General features: G+C 42.3%; 1 protein-coding gene across 5 annotated transcripts in view; it reads left to right on the top strand.

Moving 5' to 3' along the window:
* The window catches only part of EFCAB6 (EF-hand calcium binding domain 6), a 253339-nt gene that overhangs the window by 101765 nt on the left and 130134 nt on the right, over positions 1 to 21440 (top strand). For all 5 annotated transcript variants that reach the window (XM_070790542.1, XM_070790543.1, XM_070790540.1 and 2 more), the window contains 3 exons: positions 8602 to 8709; positions 10899 to 11004; positions 20238 to 20405. In XM_070790542.1, the coding sequence (XP_070646643.1) occupies positions 8602 to 8709; positions 10899 to 11004; positions 20238 to 20405 (382 nt within the window). The remainder of the gene's footprint in view (positions 1 to 8601; positions 8710 to 10898; positions 11005 to 20237; positions 20406 to 21440) is intronic.

The following is a 21440-nucleotide window of genomic DNA, read 5'->3' as shown; positions in this document are numbered from 1 at the left end:
CACCTACCAATACAGGAGACTCAGGTTCGAACCCTGGGTGGAGAAGATCCCGGGAGAAGGAAATGGCAATCCACTCCAGTTTTTTGGCCTGGGAAATCCCATGGGCTGAAGAGCCTGGCGGGCTACAGTCCAGGGGGTCGGAAAACAGTGGGATACGACTTAGAGACTAAACAGCAACAACAGTGGTGAGTGGATCTTAAATTTATCAGACGCTGTCAAACCACTTTTCAAAGTCACTGTATCAATTTGCAGTTCCACCAGCAATATGTAAGAAAGCCAGATGCTTCACTTCCTCACCGAAGCTTCGGTACTGCCAGTCTTCCTAATTTTAGCCATTCTAGTTTGTGTAGTGGAAAAGGCAATGGCACTCCACTCCAGTACTCTTGCCTGGAAAATCCCATGGACGGAGGAGCCTGGCAGGCTGCAGTCCATGGGGTCGCTAAGAGTCGGACACGACTGAGCGACTTCACTTTGACTTTTCACTTTCATGCATTGGAGGAGGAAATGGCAACCCACTCCAGTGTTCTTGCCTGTAGAGTCCCAGGGACGGGGGAGCCTGGTGCGCTGCCGTCTGTGGGGTCGCACAGAGTCGGACACGACTGAAGCGAATTAGCAGCAGCAGCAGCAGTTTGTGTAGAGCTATTTCTATTTTTAACTCCTATTTTTTCTGATGACTAATGATTTTGAGACTCTCTTCGTGTGATTATTGGCCATTTGTATCTCTCCTTTCGTTAAGTGGATGTGCAAAGCATTTGTCTATTTTTACAGGATCGTTTCTCCCCCTGTTACTGGCGTGTGCACGTTCAGTTGCCCCGTGTCTCCTGCGTTGGCGGGTGTGTTCTTACCGCTTGTGCTCCTCTTTATGTGTTCAGGATATTAGCTGTCTGTCACATACATGTTTTTCAAATATCTTCGTTCAGTATGGCTTGCTTTTTCATTTTCTTAACGTGGTCTTTTGAAGTACAGAAGTATTTTTGTTTTGATGAAGTACATTTTATCCATTAAAATTTTTATGGGTAATTTTTGGGGAGTTCATTTTCAGAAACCTTTGCCTAACCCAATAGCACAAGGATTTTATCTTGCCTTATCTTTTCTTCTAGAAGTTTAATAATTTTAGCTCCTACATTTAGGTCCATCTCTAGTTAATTTTTGTATATGGTATGAGGTCAAGGTTCATTCTGTTCCTGCACAGATATTCATTTGTTGAAAAGGCGATCATTTCCCTAATGAATTACTTTGCACCTTTGTCAAAAATTAATTGACCGCATACGTGTGAGTGTGTTTCTGGACTCTGTCCTCTTCCAGAAGTTGGAAGAATACATCTTGAAACAGTGCCACACTGTTGTCTTGATTACTGTAGCTAAATAGTAAGTCTTGAAATTTACTTGTGTAAGTCCTCTACACTTGTTCTTTTCCTTCAAAATTGTTTGACTATTGAAGGTTCTTTGCCTTCCTGTATATTCATTCAGCTTGTCAATATGTTTTTTTAAAAAAGAAAGAAAGCAAGTTTGCTAAAATTTTGTTAAGTAACATTGGGCAGATTTGCCACTTTTCTGAGTACATTGGGAAGATTTTTTCACTTTAATAATATTGTTTTCCATTCCATGAGCACGGTACATCTTTCTGTTTATTTAGGTCTTTAATTTCCTCAGGCAAGATTTTGTTGTTTACAATGCTCAGATATTACACATATTATGTTGTATGTATTCCTAAATATTTTTATTTTTTGATGCTAATGTAAATGAATTAAAAATTTTTTCATTTTCTCACTATTCATGGCTAATACTAACAAATACAATTGACTTTTTTGGTTATTGACTTTACAATATGGTGACCTTACTAAATTCACACTGATTAATTTGTTCTAATACTTTTACTGTGGATTCCTTAGTGTTTTTTCCTCAATAGACAGACATTGTGCCTCTAAGTAAAGGCAAGGTTGCATCTTCCTTTGCAATCTGTATGCCTTTTTTTTTTTTTGCCATATATTACTAGGTAGGACATTAAGTATGACAATAGGACATTAAGTACAATGCTGAGCAAAAGTGGTGGGATTAGACACCCTTGCCTTGTTCTGATGTTAGGTAGAAACCATTCCATCTTAAACTATAGTGATGTCAGCCATGGATTTCTTGTAGATGCCCTTATTAGGTTAAGGGATTTCCTTTCTATTCCTATTTTGCTGAATTTTAAAAACTGTGTATGTTGATTTTTGTCAAATGTTTTCCTGCATCTATTCTGACGATCATGTACTTCTCCATTATCCCATTAATATTGTGAATTACATGGATTGATTTTCAGATGCTAAGCCAATTTTGCATCCTGGGATTAAACCCCACTTGGCCCTGATAGATTATCCCATTTATATGCTGTTTGATTTTATTTGCTAAAATTTGCTAAGGTTTTTTTTGGTATCTTTTTTTCATGAGTGACGATTTGTCTAAAGCTGTCTTTTCTTATACATTTGTTTTGAGAGGCTAGCACTGGCCTGGGAAATGTGTTGGGATCTGTTTCCTTCCCCTCCGTTTTCTGACTGGCATTGCTACTACTGCTGCTGTCATTATTACTACTGCTACCGTTTTCCTTAAATGTTTGATAGAGCTCATCTGAGAAGCCATTTAGGTTTGAAGTTTTCTTTAGGGGACTGTTTTGAATTACAAATTTCAATTAAAAAATTATATAGAACTATTCAAGTTTTCTGTTTCTTCTTGGGTCATTTTTGGTAATTTGTGTTTTTCAGTAAATTTCATTTCATCTTGGGTTTCCTTGGTGGTTCAGAAGGTAAAGCATCTGTCTGCAATGTGGGAGACCTGGGTTCGATCCCTGGGTCAAAGAGATCCCCTGGAGAAGGAAATGGCAACCCACTCCAGTACTCTTGTCTGGAAGATTCCATGGACAGAGGAGCCTGATAGGCTTCAGTCCACGGGGTCACAAAGAGTCAGTCATGACTGAGCAACTTCACTTTCATTTCATCTTAATTATGTCTGATGCTCTTTTTATTCCTTTCTGAGGAGCCAAGGTCTCTGTCTGCTATCATTTTTGTTCAGCCTAAAGAACTTCCCTTGTTGAGGAATATGTGTACTGACTCCAAATTGGGAAAGGAGTACATCAAGGCTGTATATTGTCACCCTGCTTATTTAACTTATATGCAGAGTACATCATGTGAAATGCTGGGCTGGATGAAGCACAAGCTGGAATCAAGATTGCTGGGAAAAATATCAATAACGTGAGACATGAAGATGACACCATGCTAATGGCAGAAAGTGAAGAAGAATTAAAGAGCCTCCTGATGAAAGTGAAAGAGGAGCATGAAAAAGTTGGCTTAAAACTCAACATTCAGAAAACTAAGATCATGGCATCTGGTCCCGTCACTTCATGGCAAATAGATGGGGAAACAATGGAAACAGTCAGAGACTTTATTTTTGGGGGCTTCAAAATCACTGCTGATGGTGACTGCAGCCTTGAAATTAAAAGACGCTTGCTCCTTGGAAGAAAAGCTGTGACCAACCTAGACAGCATATTAAAAAGCAGAGACATTACTTTGCTTTCAAAGGTTCATCTAGTCAAAGCTATGGTTTTTCCAGTAGTCATGTATGGATATGAGAGTTGGACTATAAAGAAAGCTGAGCGGTGAAGAATTGATGCTTTTGAACTGTGGTGTTGAAGAAGACTCTTGAGAGTCCCTTGGACTGCAAGGAGATCCAACCAGTCCATCCTAAAGGAAATCAGTCCTGAATATTCGTTGGAAGGACTGATGCTGAAGCTGAAACTCCAGTACTTTGGCCACCTGATGCGAAGAACTGTCGCATTTGAAAAGACCCTGATGCTGGGAGGGATTGGGGGCAGGAGGAGAAGGGAATGACAGAGGATGAGATATTGGATGACATCACTGACTCGATGGACATGAGTTTGAGTAGGCTCCGGGAGTTGGTGATGGACCGGGAGGCCTGGCATGCTGCAGTCCATGGGGTTGCAAAGAGTTGGACATGACTGAGCGACTGAACTATGTGTACTAAAGATGGATTCCCTTAGGTTTCTTTTATTTAGAGAAGTCTTTATTTCCCCTGCAGTTTTGAGTGATCTCTTCTTAGACGGAACGCTCTGTAACCGATCTTTCTTTCAGCACTTCTTTGTTCTGCCGCGCTCCTTTTGGTTTCCATTGTTTGGAATGAGGAGTCGCCTGTTAGACTGTCGTCCTCTTGTGTGTGACGGCTCTCTCGCCGCGCTGACTCTCAGCTTGGTGACTGCTGTGCCCTGGCCTGGCTTGTGTCACGCAGCGACTGCTTAGTGTTTGTGAGCATCTTAAATCTGTAAATGTATATCTTAATCAAATTTGGGGGAAATTTTGGCTCTTATATCCTCAAGATTCTTTTTCCTATCCTATTCTCTCTTTTCCTTCTGTGACTGCAATTACATGTATGTAAGACTGTCTTGTCTTTGAAGCTCTATTCATTTTATAAATATATGTGTATTCTGTGTGTGTTATATTTGGTGGTTTTGGTTGATTTGTATTTATATTCACTCTTTTTCCCTTCTGTCTTCTCCATTATTTTGTTAATTCCATCAAGTGATTTTTTTTTAAAATTTCAGGTAGGATTTTCATAATTCTAAAATTTCTGCCTAATTCTTTTTATTATATCCCCTTCTCTGTGAGATTTCCTATCTTTTGACTCATTTTAGGCATGTTTTCATTTATATCATTGATGATGCTTATAATCATTGCTTTAAAAATTCTTGTCTGGTAACACCACCATTTGGGTTATTTGGGATTCCTCTCAATTGACTTTGTTTCTCTCCTTACTAATGTTTCATTTTCCTGGTTTTTCATATTCCTGCAATTTTAGATTCTATCTTAGAAAGTTTGAATGTTAAATCGTGGAAACTCTAACTTCTGTTATAATAATTTTTCAATGAGTGTGGTTTCTTTTGTTTTGGTAGGCACTTATCTTAGTTGAACTCAAGCTGCATATTCTGTTTCTTGGGTGGCAGTTCCGATTTTAATTCAGACCTTTTGTGTTTAGCTACGCTTTTTAGTAGGTCCTGATTATGTGAGATTCAGAAACCAGCCAGAAATGTGGTGAGACAGAATTTGGGGATCCCTCTCTGGCCCCTTCTTTTCCAGGATTTCTCTTTCTCTCGAGGTTTATAGTTTATCTGGGCTTATTAATCTTCTAGTTTTCTAAGCTACAAAGACCACTTTTTTTTTTTCTACTGGTGCCTTTGCTATCCCTCATGTTACAGTACCCTAGCCTCGGTTAGATGCACTGAAAATATTCTTACAACTCCTCTCTTCTCAGCATAGATTTCCCACCAGAGTTCACTCTTTAGTCCCTTTTGTGTGACATGCTTAGTTGCTCAGTTTTGTCTGACTCTTTGCAACCTCGTGGATTCCAGGCTCCTCTGTCCATGGGCTTCTCCAAGCAAGAATACTGGAGTGGCTAGTCATTCCTTTCCAGGAATGGAACCCTGGTCTCCTGCATTGCAGGCAGATGCTTTACCAGCTGGGCCACAGAGAAACCCCTGAAGTGCTTTTAGGCAGCTGCTTTTGGTATTACATTCAGAGTCATTGTGATCATCTCTAAGACGAATGGTCCAGAAGGATCTTACTCCACCATTACTGGAAGAAGTCAAGTTAATATTTTCATATTAATTTGTAAAGCACTTTATGTTTTAAAAATATTAACAATTTGTTATGCATCATCATGAAAGGTAACTTTGTAAGACTATTGTTTGGTTCAAACTTATAATATTTCTGATATACAGAAATTTATTATTTTGATGTAATTAAATAAATAAGTTTGCGATTTCTTCTCTTCAGTTTTGTTTAAAAATCCATTGTTATTCAAATACCAGATAAATATACACCTAGTTTTTTTCTATTTTTCAATGATCCTAGTTTTTATGTTTAACTTTTTAATCTCTTTTGAGTTTATTTTTCTGTACTATATAGAGTGATATTTTTCCCAAAGAGCAAGGTAATTTCCTAAACATAATATATGCAGCTGATCATATTTTTAATAGTAGTCACAATGTTTCCAATATAGAAAATTAATTTTTAACTTTTTAATTTTCACCTTTAAATTTAAGGTGAAAATATATAGCATTAGCAAACTGTATCAAAATAGTGCTTGAAGTCTGGAAAAGAAAGTTTGAGTAGGAAAGATGAAACTTTGTTTTGTATGTTAATAGCAAGGCATTAAACCACTGTCACAATCTACTTATTGTACACCTGATGAAATCACTTAGTCAATCAATCACTCTTTCTCATGACCACGTACGTGGTGCTAAGAGCAGAAGCAATAACCAATCAGCATTAGCTCGTATAAAGTAATCATAACTGAAGTGGTATACAAGTGTTAGCCACTGATGATACTAATTCTTAGGTGGTGATAAATGCAATAGAGGATAGAGACATGGTGCTGCAGGACAAACAGCCCTTCCTAGGGGAAAAAGGGGAGGCTTCCTTGAGAGAGTGATGATTCAGTTGAGGCTTGCAAGAGGAGTAGAATTAACTATCTAAAGTGTGGGAGATAGTGAGGGGGAAGGTGGCAGTTAGCAAAGGCAGCAGCGAGTTTAAGGAACCTGCGGCAAGAAGAGCACAAGCGTTCTGAGGAATCTAAGGAGCTGAGAGCGAGGGGCAGCATGGTACGGGATAAAGTCGGAGGTGTGAATAGGGTCCAACTGTGCAGGCTGTGCTTACTGAAGGGCTGTAATTTTTGTCCTAAGAGTAATGGGGAGTTGTGGAAAGATTTTAAGCAAAAGAGTGATCACATTTGCACTTCAAAAAGAGCAGGCTGATTAAAGTGTGAAAATACTTCAGTGGAAGGCAACAGTAGGTACAAGAGACCAGTGAGCTATCACAAAGATCCGAGTGAGAAATGATGGTAGCTTGGCACCACACGTGGATGTATGAATGGATGGACAGTTGGGTGGACGGGTGCAAATGTAAACCTCAGTTGAGATGGCAGTACTACAGTCTTGAGTGTGTGTGTGTGTGTGAGTGCTAAGTCACTCAGTCGCGTCCAACTCTGCAACCCTATGGACTGCAGCCTGCTGGGCTCTTCCCTCAAGGGATTCTCCAGGCGAGAATACTAGAGTGGGTTGCCGTGCCCTCCTCCAGGGGATCTTCCCAACTCAGGGACTGAAGCTTCATCAGGGACCGAACCTTTGTCTCTGACGTCTGTCTGCATTGGCAGGCAGGCTCTTGCCCACGAGCGCCACCTGGGAAGCCCACTACAGTCTTAGGCAGCTTAAGCTTGTTTCCCACTGTCCCTTTGTATTTCCTCAGTTGGTTAGTTCTTTTCCCCCTGGATGAAAAGTATGAGCAGACTTTGATTTTTCTGTTTGTCTCGATCACACAAACAGCCCCAGCTTACTAGTTGCAATAGTTAGTCACAGATCACGGTCAAAGCTGTAGACCTGATTTAAATGTGAATCGTGTTCCCGGCCCAGTCGGGGCCTGCTGGGGGCACAAGTGGCCTCTTCCCCTCTCCCCACTTGGCACTTCTCTTCCTTCCCCCGTATTGCAAACTTGGGTTCTGACTCCTTCAGGGCGGAAGTGCCCAGAGGAAGGAGAGGAAAAAAGGGGAGCAGGAATGTTCGTACTGGACTGGCTCTCCTGTGAGCTGGAAACTGCATTCTCTGGGCCTAGCAAGTGTCTTTTGTCTGCAGGGGTTTCCTTTCAGGAGAGCTCTTGCTGGGTCTCTCTGGGTTTCGCACTTGGCTCTCACGGCTGCAGTTCTTTGATGAAGGCAAATGCATCTCCATCTCAGCTGATCACTTACTTCTTCCCTCCTCGGCCCCTGGCAACCTGGAGGCAGGGAAGGAAAGCCTCCCTTTACTAAGGCCCGTTCTCCCAAGTGGCCTTCTTGGGCAGGACCTAGATGGCCCCGTGTCCGTGTGTGTGCTCTCCCGCGCGGGGCCCATGTGAGACTCACAGGAGATCCTCCGCGTTGTTTCCCTGCCGACTCTGAGAGTAAGCCAGCAGTCTTGCCAACATCCACGCTGCCCGCCGCCATTTTCGGTCAACGGCTGAGCAGCTCGTCTCCCATCTACATGATTTCTGTTCTCTGATACACGGGACCCTCCATGGCAGGAGCGCCCAGGTAGAACTCTTCTTCCCACAAGGCTTGAGATGTGGGTACACATTGCCCATCCTGCTTAAGGCTTGGGGGTCTCTCAGACATAACTAAAGCTTTGCACCCCAGATTTTCGCTCGTATTCCTCTATTTTCTGGACCTGGAACAGGAACATCTTGGGGCTTTTATTCTGCATACCACTCCAATCGAACTCTTCAAATAATGAGTTTGAAAGAATTATTTCAGGAGCATTAGAATTTTAATCAAATCCCTTTGTTTCTCCCTTCATTGTATGTTACTGCGAATAGAATATAGAGACATGGAGATGTACAGTCAGTTTGTTTTTTCCTTGCTTTTAAAAAATCAATTTGCAGTATTATTTTACTGAATTATTTTGTTTACCTTATATACAAAATTTCATATAAATTCACTGCTGCCATTTTAGTTCAATAGTAAGCACCTAATCCATGCAGTGTTATAGAAAAAAATGTTTGAAATACTATCTTTGTTTTTTCTAATCCAGATTTGGACTTAAAACCACCACTAAAGTCAATTGGAAGCAATTTTTAACATCATTTTATGAACCTCAATATGAAGCTAGCAGTAAAGCTCCCTTGACAAAAAGAAATAGGTATGTAAAAGAAAAAAAAACTAAAGTTTGGTTACACATAGCATAATATGCAAAAGGTTAGAGAATATTCAAATTACTTTTTCTTCATTTATTGAATGACAAATTAGTCTTCATTGAATAATTAGGCTTTTACATAATGATGTATAGCTTACAAATTATTTTCCATATATTTTTCTTATTTAAAATTACCTTAAACTGTAAGGTAGGTATAATTATTATTCCAACTTCTAGATGGCAAAATAAGACATTAAGGGAGTCTTCACTAGATCACAGGCTTCATGAGTCATAGAGGCGGAATCGGAGCCTGAATGTCCTCTGAGCACTAAGTATCTTCTTGTAGAACTGGGTATAAACACGAAGTTCTAAAATGTTACCTGCAAAAGAGCAATGTATGCTAACTTGTTTTCCAGCCACACTCTGCGTGGTGCATATACTGTGGATTATTTGCCTTGAGTGCCATTATTTTCATTTTCATTCTAATGTCTATTATAACTTGAGATTTACATTATCACATAAATTGTGGTGGGGGCCCCGAAACATAAAAAAACACTTAATAACATGACATGTTAGCATTTAGACTTTCGCTCTAAGAGCTATTTTGTGTGTGTTGATGTGTACCCTGTAATGATCGCCCTATATGAATCTTAAAGAAAAAAAAACAGCCTTTATAACCTCAGCACGTTCATTGAAAGCACTACGCTCTATTGTAAAGTGAAATATACCACAGGGTTCATTCCCATTTCACTAGGTCCAATCCCTGTCTCAGGGTTTATGAATATTTAATGAACTGCCCTGGTCACCAGCCTTCCAGGTATTCAGAGCCCCTCGCCCCTCACCACACCCCACCCCCATACATGCAGTTCTATGAGTTCGTTTCTTAAGTGAAGTTACTTCTATTTCTTTATAGTTTTCTTGTCCCACAGCACCTTGTTCAGGACTGTACAAATTAACCTGTGAACTTTATTTACTTTGAAAAAGTAGTTCTCAACTGGGGACCGTCTTGGCCCCCAAGGAGATATTTCGCAATGTGTTGTCCCAGCTGGGGCAGGGGTGCTACCACTCTCCACTGGATGCAGCCCAGAGATGCTGCTAAGCATCCCTCAGTGCACAGCACGGGACCTCCACCCCTCTCCCCTCCTACCCCCGCAACAAAGAACTGTCCGGCCCCAGTGTCAATGGTACTGTGGGAGATAAAACTGGTGCACACGTACCCATTCATGCCAGTGTTTGTGGTCTTCAGAAAAGCCAGGTTCCAAGTCACACGAAGAACTCAGACCCAGCATTTCTGCTACTTCCTATGTTCCGTAAAAGTGGTGGCAGGGGTGTATGTGTTTGATTGTTCTCGTACAACTGGAAAAAGCTAAGATGGCTGTATAGATGCAGCAGTGAACTCTCCTAAATGATCTGAGAGATGTTCAGAGCCAGTCTGACTCACCACCATTCTTTATTTCGTGGGACATGTCAAACCGTCTAATTGAACCCTGGAAAGGGAGGCTGGCAAGTGTATATTGCCAGGAGGTTCTTCAGCCTCCGCTGTGATCAGAATCCCTGGTGAAGATGGTTCTGATCTCCCCGGTGGATGATCACGGGCCTCCAAGCATACATGCAGGCTGCTGGCCCTGATCTCGGGGGATGAAAGCAAGAGGCAAGTGAGGGAGACGGGTCTGATAACAGAGGTGGTCCTGGCGGTCACGGCCGCTGTCAGCGGCGAGGGACAGCTTGTGAAGGTCGACGTCCTCGGTGATGATGTCGGCGAGTGGGCTGCAACACGCTGCCTCTACAAGGAGGTGCTGCTTTCGGCACTGATCTCAACAGTGATCAGCTTGTTCTCAACCGTGATCTCGGCGTCTTTCCTGGTCTTTTTTTGAGACCAAAGGCCTGAACTGGCCAGACGGCTGGCCACGACTATTCGGCAAGGGAAGGGGAGAGTGATGGGGCTGCAAGACTAATTGGCGCCTGTGGGAACTGCCTGCAAGCTGGCTCCCTGATTAGGTACCGAGTTGACTGAGTGACAGATGGGCCCACACGAGCATGTGACACTTTTTGGAAGAGGAGCCATCCAGAAATAAAGCGTTAGTATAGACGTTGTTAGGGTGGTTTTCTTTTTCTTTTTTTCTTTTTTTTTTTTTTGCGTTAAGAACAAAGGTCAAGAACATAACCTGATTCCTGTCTTTCTCTTAATTTTGTAGCATCAACTTTAGAAATCAGGTTCACAAGGAAAACGTTATCACGAAGTTATTTAGACATGAAGATCACAATTCATCGTTGAAGAAAGCACTGCTGCTCATTAAGTCTGTAAGATTTTGAAACTCGTGAAAAACTCACTGTTGTGAGGAAGGCTAACACTCAACAGGACCAATAAAAAACTGTATACTCATTAATTTATCACTCAACAAATATTTTTGAGCTCCCATTAAATGCTATGGGCTTCTCAGGTGGCTCAGTGGTAAAGAATCTGCCTGCAATGCAGGAGATGCAGGTTTGATCCCTGGGTGGGGAAGATTCTCTGGAGAAGGAAATGACAACCCACTCTAGTTTTATTGCCTGGGAAATCACATGGACAGAAGAGCCTGGTGGGCTGCAGTTCACAGGCTTGCAAGAGTTGGACAGAACTTAGCGACTAAACCACCACCACCATTATATGCTGGCACTTCTTCTGAGTGCTCAGGGATGCAAAGCCTGACCTCAAGAGCTGGGTCTAGTTGGGAAGATGGGGGACATAAAGTTTACTGCAATGTAGTGAGATGAATGCCGGGGGCTGAGAGCAACATGTGTCAAGATTGTTAAGGATGGAGTGACTCATCACCATTAGCTGTACAATTAAGGACTAACCTTGACCCGTCAAGCTTTCCTCCCATCCCCACGGGTTCATAACCAACTTGTAGCCCTGAATGGGAACATTTTCTTAGTCCCAGAATAGTCTGTTTAATTGCTTCCCTGTCCTGCAAAGGGAGGCTTGTCCATGATGTTGCTTTAAACATTAGCTCCTGCCCCCTTTCATGTTCATTTTAGAAAGCAGCATTCGGATGCCTTGGGTTCAGAGCCACATCTCACACGTTAGTTATTTACTGAGCACATCCGATTACTGAATCTCTAGTAAATAACCAGGAGTGCAGTGAACTACCTTGCCTCAGGCTCAAACACAGAAGAGGAGTCCCCTGGCCTCCGGGTCCCCCAGCCAAGCCCGCCACCCCGGGACAGTCTCCGCCATGGGCCGGGCTCGGGGGAGGCTCCCAGGGCCTGGAGGAGGGCCAGAGGGTTCTGGTTTGCGCTCTGCTGTGGAGACCGCAGCTGCACGCTTCTGTCCCTCTAGAATGCCTCTGCACAGCGTGGATTCCGAGCTCTGGGTTCTGCTTTGTCCAGGGGAGATGCTGTAGCTGGTGCGCCAGGCACAGTTCATCTTCACACCTACTAACCTGTTCTCTGAGGACGGCCAGGAATAGGGAACCCATTCTACATGCCAGGCTCTGTCTCCAGTGATTTTTGTGGTGTCCACTCACTTTAGCCTCTCGATACCTCTGTCAGGCAGACACTGTCATTACCTTCAGTTGATCCTTTTTGTTTCGCCCTCACTTGCTGAGGAAAGGAGGCTGGGGGTGAGTGCCCGGCCCGAGGCTCCCCCTGCTAGTGAGCAGTGGGGCTGAGATTGGAACCAGCCGCCCCTGGAGCTGGCGCACTTCCGCCCTGCACTGAGCCGCCCGCCAGCGCACTGACCAGGCCACTGCTTTAAGATAAACGAAGGCTCCTGTGTGTTCACCCGCCTCAGCTTTTATTAGTATATTGAAGAAGTAATTTAATTAAAAATGGTGAAATCTTCACCTCCGCTAATGGAGGGCTGTAATAATGCTTACCGAGCCAAATCTCAGTGACTTAACAGTCCCTGAGGTACCTCTGGACAAATAGACTGATGAACGCACACAGGAGAAGGTGGGGAATTGAGTGTCTGCTCCGTGCCAGACAGAACCCACAGGTGAATAAGGCGAAGTCCCCACTGCCAACGAGTTCACCCTCCGGAGTATCGCAGGAGAGCCACAGCCATCACACACCGAGAGCCACAGAGGTGGGGTTTCCAATGGGGATCCCCCCACCCCACGCCTGCCAATCATTTGTCTGGGTCTTGGCCACGCTCTGGGACCTGGTAGGAGAAGGAGAGCAGAGGGAAAGAGCCAGCAGTGGGCACGGAATGGCATTTGGCCACAGAGGCGGCCCCGGGAAGCAGGACCCACTCCTGCCATAGAGAAGGATGCAGCATTGTTAGAAGACAGGCTTTCAGTCTCTCCAAGTCACACACCCCACGGAGCTGGCTGTGCTGCCTGAGTGTGCCTCTGCCCTCGTGCTAAGTGGACCCCTCACTCCACTGACTTACGTTGAAGTCAGGTGTGGCTCATGTTCTAGCCCGAAAACAGCTTGTGCCCTGCCTATTCATGTACTTCATTCTCAGTGTTGTCATCTACAGCTCACATGATTTTATGAGTAGAACGTCCCAAAGAACCTTCCAAAAATTATTAGAATTAAACAAAAAACAAACAAACAAAAAAAAAAAAAAAATTATTAGAATTCATCATAGAATTGAGAAGGTCATTGGATACAGGGTCAATATACAAAGATCAGTAGTATTTCTATAAACTGCAATAAGCAATTGGAAAAAGAAGTTTTAAAATATTATTGCTAATAATCCTTAAAAAAAAGCCAAATACCTAGAAATATATCTAACCAAAAATGTGCAAATCCTCTGTGTTGAAGACTTGGAAGATTGCTTGTACACATAGCTGCCTGCTACAAACTCAGAGTGTGTAGAAGGAAGACATGCTTCTCAGCTCATTCTCTGAGGCCGATGTTATCTTAATACCAAAGCCAGATGAAGAGATCACAAGAAAACCACAGACCAATATCCTTCATGAATATAGTTGCAAGAATTCTCAAAAATATTAGCAAACCGAACCTAGCAATGTGTAAAAAGGATTAAATGCTATGGCCACATGAGGTTCATCCCAGGATGGCAAGGTTGGTTTAACTTCCAAAAGATCAATTACCATCACACACTATAGAAACAAAGGACAGATCTGCATGACCATAAATGCAGAAAAAAAAATTTGAAAAATTCAACACTCATTCACGATAACAACTTTCAACCAACTAGGAATAGAAAGGAAATTCCCTAACCTGATAAAGGGCCTTTATGATAAACCCAACGCTAACAGCACAGTTGCGCTTCCCTGATGGCTAGTAAAGGATTCGCCTGCCAATGCAAGAGGCTCAGGTTTGAAGGTAGGAAGGAATTGGTGATAGGTGATAGGTAGGAAGGATAGGTGAGAAGGAAATGGCAACCCACTCCAGCATTCTTGCCTGGGAAATCCCATGGACAGAGGAACCTGGCAGGCTATAGTCCATGGGGTTGCAAAAGAGTCCGTCGCAATTTAGTGACTAAACAGTAACAGCACAGTTAATGACAAAGGACTGAATACTCCCCCCAAAATCAGGCTGTTGCTGCTGCTGCTAAGTCGTTTCAGTCGTGTCCCACTCTGTGCGACCCCATAGACGGCAGCACACCAGGCTCCCCCGTCCTGGGATTCTCCAGGCAAGACTGGAGTGGGTTGCCATTTCCTTCTCCAATGAATGGAAGTGAGATGTGAAAGGGAAGTCACTCAGTCTTGTCCAACTCTTTGTGACCCCATGGACTGCAGCCCACCAGGCTCCTCCATCCATGGGATTTTCCAGGCAAGAGTACTGGAGTGGGGTGCCATTGCCTTCTCTACCCGAAATCAAGAAAAACACAATAATGTCAGCTCTAGCTACTTCTTTCCAACATTATACTGAAGTTCTAGACTTCAGTATAATCAGGAAAGAAAAGAAATAAAAGGCATACACGTTGGGAAGAAAAAAGGAAGACTGTCTTTAATCCCAGACTTGATCTTGTAATAGAAAATTCTAAGGAATGCACTTACACATGGACTGCTAGAACTAACAAATGAATCCATCAAGGTCACAGGATACAAGCTCCAGGTACAAAAATCCGTTACATTTCCATGAATTAGCAACGAACAATGTGAAAATAAACTTCAGTAAGCAATTCCGTTCACAGCAGCATAAAAAGAATAAGAAACCTAGAAGTAAATTTAACGGAAGAAGGCCAGGTTTGTGTACTGAAAATTATAAAACACAGTAAAAAGGAAAAGAAGATGTAAAAACGTGAAGAGACATTTAATATTCATGGATTAGAACACTCAGTATTATTAAGGTGGCAGTTCTTTCCAGATTGATCTGTAGATTCAATGAAAGCCCATCAAAATTCCAGCTGGCTTTTTTTTTTTTTTTTTTGCAGAAATTGTAAATCTGATCTTAAAATTCATCTGGAAATGCAAAGGTTGCAGAAGAGCTAAAACAATTTTGGAAACAAAGAGTGACGTTAGAGTACTTAAACTTCCAGATTTTGAATCATAGGAAAAAGTTACAGTAATAAAGACAGGGTGGTACCGGCATGGGATAGACATCGATCAACGGAACATAATTGAGGGTATGGAAATAAACCCTCACACTGATGGTCAATTAGTTTTCAACCAATTCAGCAGGTGAAAGAATAATCTTTTCAACAAATGGTGCTGAGACAAGTGGGTATGCCAACACAAGCCATGTAGTCAAAGCTATGGTTTTCCAGTAGTCATGAACAGATGTGAGCGTTGGGCGATAAATAAAGCTGAGGACCAAAGAAGTGATGTTTTCAAATTGTGGTGTTTGGAGAAGAACTCTTGAGAGTCCCTTGGATTGCAAGGAGATCAAACCCGTCAATCCTAAAGGAACTCAACCCTGAATACTCATTGGAATGACTGATGCTAAAGCTGAAGCTCCAGTACTTTGGCTACCTGATGCGAAGAGCCAACTCTTGGAAAACACCCTGATGATGGGAAAGATTGAGGGCAGGAGGATAAGGGGTTGACAGAAGATGAGACCGTTGGATGACATCACTGACTCAATGGGCGTGAGTTTGAGCAAATTCTGGTAGATAGTGAAGGATAGGGAAGCCTGGAGTGCTGCAGTCCATGGGGTCATAAAGATTCTGTCACGACTTAGTGACTGAGCAATGCAGAAAGATGAAGTTAGACCTTGTCTTTACATTATATACAAAACTTAACTGAAAATGGACCATAAACCTAAATGTAAGAGCTAAAACAGTAGAAGTCTTAGAAGAAGACATATGTGCGATTCTTTGTGATCTTGTGTTAGGCAAAGATTTTTTTAGATGTGATACTAAAAGCATGATCCATAAAACAACAAAATGTATACATTGGACTAATTTAGAATTACAAGCTTTTGTTCTTCAGAAGACACCATTAAGGAGGTGAAAAGACAAACCACAAACTGGGAGAAAACGTATGCAAATTCTATATCTGGTAAAGGGCTTACATCTAGAATATATGAGAACTCTTAGAACTCAATAAGAAGACTACCCAATTTTTAAAATGGACAAGATTTTAATAGACATTTCACCAAAGAATATATAGGAATACCCAGCTAACACAGGAAGCGGAGCTCAGCATTGTTGGTCATCAGGGAAGTGCAAATCAATAGGGCGGTGAGAGACCACCTCACACCCCCTGGAGTGGCTACTCTCAGCAAGACAGATAACAGTAAGTGCTGGTGATGCTGTGGAGACGGCACTTATACACCCCTGGTGGGATCATACAGTGGTACAACTGCTACAGAAAACAACAAAGTCATTTCTTAACAATTTAAAACAAACGACCACATGACCCAGGAATTCCACTCCTAGATACCTCTGCCCAAGAGAAATAAAAACACATGTCCACACAAAGGCTTGTGTGCAAGAGTCCACAGTAACATTATTCCTCATTTCCAAACTGGAAACAGTCCAAATGTTCATCAACTTATGATAATACAAAATGTGCCATATCATACAATGGAATAGTAGTAACCAGAATAAAAAGGAACAAAATACCGATCCATGCAACATCGTGGATGAGCCTCACAAACATGATACCTGTTGAAAGAAGGCAGATGGAAGGTGCATACAGATAAAATGTCGTATGAGTCTATTTACATGAAATATCCAGAAAAAAAGCAAATATGTATAGAGCTAGAAACTAGATTAGTCCCTTAGGATAGGGTAGAAATGCAGAGTGACAGCAAATGGGCACAAGGTTTCTTGGGTGTGATGAAAACACTCGAATTAGAGACTGATAATGGTTGATTTTAGAGCTAACACCCAAAAAAGATGTCCTTTTCATTATAGGGGTCTGGAATGCAAAAGTAGGAAGTCAAAAAACACCTGGGGCAACAGGCAAATTTGGCCTTGGAGTACGGAATAAAGCAGGGCAAAAGCTAATAGAGTTTTGCCCAGAGAACACACTGGTCATAGCAAACACCCTCTTTCAACAACACAAGAGAAATGGAGATGACATCACGAGATGGTCAACACCGAAATCAGATTGATTATATTCTTTGCAGCCAAAGATGGAGAAGCTCTATACAGTCAGCAAAAACAAGACTGGGAGCTGACTCTGGCTCAGATCATGAACTCCTTATTGCCAAATTCAGGATTAAATTGAAGAAAGTAGGGGAAACCACTAGACCATTCAGGTATGACCTAAATCAAATCCCTTATGATTATACAGTGGAAGTGAGAAATAGACTTAAGGGACTAGATCTGATAGAGTGCCTAATGAACTATGAACTGAGGTTCGTGACATTGTACAAGAGATAGGGATCAAGACCATCCCCATGAAAAAGAAAGCGAAAAAGCAAAAGGGCTGTCTGGGGAGGCCTTAAAAATAGCTGTGAAAAGAAGAGAAGTGAAAAGCAAAGGAGAAAAGGAAAGATATAAGCATCTGAATGCAGAGTTCCAAAGAATAGCAAGAAGAGATAAGAAAGCCTTCCTCAGTGATCAATGCAAAGAAATAGAGGAAAACAACAGAATGGGAAAGACTAGAGATCTCTTCAAGAAAATTAGAGATACCAAGGGAACATTTCATGCAAAGATGGGCTCGATAAAGGACAGAAATGGTATGGACCTAACAGAAGCAGAAGATATCAAGAAGAGGTGGCAAGAATACACAGAAGAACTGTACAAAAAAGATATTCACGACCAAGATAATCATGAGTGATAGTGTGATTACTCATCTAGAGCCAGACATCCTGGAATGTGAAGTCAAGTGGGCCTTAGAAAGCATCACTACGAAAAAAGCTAGTGGAGGTGATGGAATTCCAGTTGAGCTCTTTCAAATCCTGAAAGATGATACTGTGAAAATGCTGCAGTCAATATGCCAGCAAATTTGGAAAACTCAGCAGTGGCCACAGAACTGGAAAAGGTCGGTTTTCATTCCAATCCCAAAGAAAGGCAATGCCAAAGAATACTCAAAACTACCACACAATTGCATTCATCTCACACGCTAGTAAAGTAATGCTCAAAATTCTCCAAGCCAGGCTTCAGCAGTACATGAACCGTGAACTTCCAGATGTTCAAGCTGGTTTTAGAAAAGGCAGAGGAACCAGAGATCAAATTGCCAACATCCGCTGGATCATGGAAAAAGCAAGAGAGTTCCAGAAAAACATCTATTTCTGCTTTATGCACTATGCCAAAGCCTTTGACTGTGTGGATCACAATAAACTGTGGAAAATTCTGAAAGAGATGGGAATACCAGACCACCTGACCTGCCTCTTGAGAAACCTATATGCAGGTCAGGAAGCAACAGTTAGAACTGGACATAAAACAACAGACTGGTTCCAAATAGGAAAAGGAGTATGTCAAGGCTGTATATTGTCACCTGCTTATTTAACTTCTATGCAGAGTACATCATGAGAAACACTGGGCTGGAAGAAGCACAAGCGGGAATCAGGATTGCTGGGAGAAATAGCGATAACCTCAGATATGCAGATGACACCACCCTTATGGCAGAAAGTGAAGAGGAACTCAAAAGCCTCTTGATGAAAGTGAAAGAGGAGAGTGAAAAAGTCGGCTTAAGCTCAACATTCAGAAAACTAAGATCATGGCTTCTGGTCCCATCACTTCATGGGAAATAGATGGGGAAACAGTGGAAACAGTGTCAGACTTTATTTTTGGGGGCTCCAAAATCACTGCAGATGGTGACTGCAGCCATGAAATTAAAAGACGCTTACTCCTTGGAAGGAAAGTTATGACCAACCTAGACAGCATATTGAAAAGCAGAGACATTACTTTGCCAACAAAGGTCTGTCTAGTCAAGGCTATGGTTTTTCCAGTGGTCATGTATGGATGTGAGAGTTGGACTGTGAAGAAAGCTGAGCGCCGAAGAATTGATGCTTTTGAACTGTGGTGTTGGAGTAGACTCTTGAGAGTCCCTTGGACTGCAAGGAGATCCAACCAGTCCATCCTAAAGGAGATCAGCCCTGGGTGTTCTTTGGAAGGACTGATCCTAAAGCTGAAACTCCAGTACTTTGGCCACCTCGTGAGAAGAGTTGACTCATTGGAAAAGACTCTGATGCTGGGAGGGATTGGGGGCAGGAGGAGAAGGGGACGACAGAGGATGAGATGGCTGGATGGCGTCACCAACTCAATGGGAATGAGTTTGAGTGAACTCCGGGAGTTGGTGGTGGACAGGGAGGCCTGGCATGCTGCAATTCATGGGGTTGCAAAGAGTTGGACATGACTGAGCGACTGAACTGAACTGAATGGTTGATTATTGAAAATCATAAGTATTAGTTGTCAACGACTCCTACTTGAACATTAAACAGTTGTCATTCCCCCACCAAAAAGTACCCTGAACATACCCTCTAAATTACTTTTCTCCAAGAAAACCTTTTGTCCTTTTCAAGTTTTGGACCCTAAATTTGTAGTTGTCATTCATACACTGCTGTATCACTTAATAAGTCTTTGGTCACATTAATATTCACAATATCTCTTTATGGAGAGATAGGGTCCTTTATTTCCCCTGCCTTTCCAGTAAATAGTTTCTCTCAATTTTGATATTCAATTTACTTATTGGTAATTTTTTATTCTGGGAGAAGAAGTTTGCCTCTCAGTATTATGCTCATAACACGTTTTCTTTATGGTGCGTGGCTGAAATTTTTCTCGCTAAGTAATTGTCCATTTATGTAATTGACGAGGTTGGTGGTAGTGCAAACAAGCATAGTTAACATTCTTAGTAAATTGGCAAGTGGTAATTGAATTTCCAGGAAATGCTATGCCCTATGTGGCTGAGCTGCAGGGTCCTCAGGTGGGTTAGGGCAGGAAAAGCTGTTTGGCTTCTGAGACCAGCAGCATTCAGCCTGCCCCGGGGAGAGGGTCAGCCTCTTTGTTGCCACATCCTGACGAAGAACATCGTAGCAACGGCACTGGCAAAGTTCTAGATTCCCTCCCCCGACTGCTCTTGGCACGTGGGTTATACAGTGAGCATCCGCTGAGGTTTTCGTATTTCAGATCACAATTCTATTTGGCCCCAAATCTTGATTTATTAAGTGCTGCCCAGTACATGTCATGCTTTTCCTTCCTTTTTTTCGTTTTTTAAAACATTCCCTTATAATATTTTCATGCTCAGAAACCTGATGGACAGATAACAGGGCAAGAACTGCAACGCATTCTAAATTGCATGGTGGTAAAAATAAGTGATTCAGAATTCAGGGAACTAATGCGAATACTTGACCCTGGGTGCACCGGATGTGTCAACGTCAGCAGGTTTATTGAGCTAATTGAAGAGAGCCCTAAGGTGAGTTTTGCCACAACTTCACGTTTGCTTTTGTTTACGGTAGGAAACTTAAGTGTTGTTAGTGAAATAAGAGATGCAGGTGAGATATGGTTTAAATAACTGAATGCACATTTTCCACCAGGGTTAATTTTAATTTTAAGCAAGAGTTGTGTTTAAAAGCTGTTTGATTTTAACTTTTAGTTTCTAAACCTGGATTCTATCCCTGGGTTGGGAAGATCCCTTGAAGAAGGGAAAGGCTACCCACTCCAGTATTCTGGCCTGGAGAATTCCGTGGGCTACAGTCCATGGGGTTGCAGAGAGTCAGACACAACTGAGCAACTTTCACTTTTCTAAATCTCACTGAGGGATGAACTTTGACATTTCCAAAAACCTTTCCTTGAATGGCAGCACTTGATACACCAGATAGAACTCCTTTTCACAGCATTTCGATAGCACTGCTAGAACCTGCCTGCCCATGCAGGAGATGTAAGAGATGCAGTTTCAATCCCTGGGTCGGGAAGATCCCCCTGGAGGAGGGCAAGGCAACCTACTCCAGTATTCTTGCCTGGAGAATCCCATGGACAGAGGAGCCTGGTGACCTACAGTCGATGGGGTCACAGAGAGTCAGACTTGACTGAAGCGACTTAGCATGAATGCATTTGAAATAAAACAACTGCTTATTGCCTCTAGTGGCACTTTTGTATTTATTTTGGTTGAAAAGTTGATACTTTTGTTATTGTTAATCCTTCTATTAAATCCTTCTATTAAAGCTAACTTTAATAGCTATTTAGCATTTTAAAATTTTAAGGACTTTGAAAAAATCGGATTAGTTTCAGATAATGCATGCCATGGACATTAGCAGAGTTTCGTTGCAATGTTTGTTAAAGACTTCTTTTTACCAGGTACAGGTTAGCTTTCAGTTTAAATACTATGGTTTGTGTGCACTCATGGTAAGTTGCTTCAGCTGTGTCTGACTCTTTGGGAACCCATGGGCTCCTGTGACCACGTGCCTCCTCTGTCCATGGGATTCTCCAGGCAGGAACACTGGAGTGGGTT

This window comes from Bos indicus, chromosome 5 (genome assembly GCF_029378745.1).
Source record: "Bos indicus isolate NIAB-ARS_2022 breed Sahiwal x Tharparkar chromosome 5, NIAB-ARS_B.indTharparkar_mat_pri_1.0, whole genome shotgun sequence".
Taxonomy (NCBI): domain Eukaryota; kingdom Metazoa; phylum Chordata; class Mammalia; order Artiodactyla; family Bovidae; genus Bos; species Bos indicus.
Note: the sequence above shows the minus strand (reverse complement) of the source record. Positions and strands in the feature narration are given on the sequence as shown.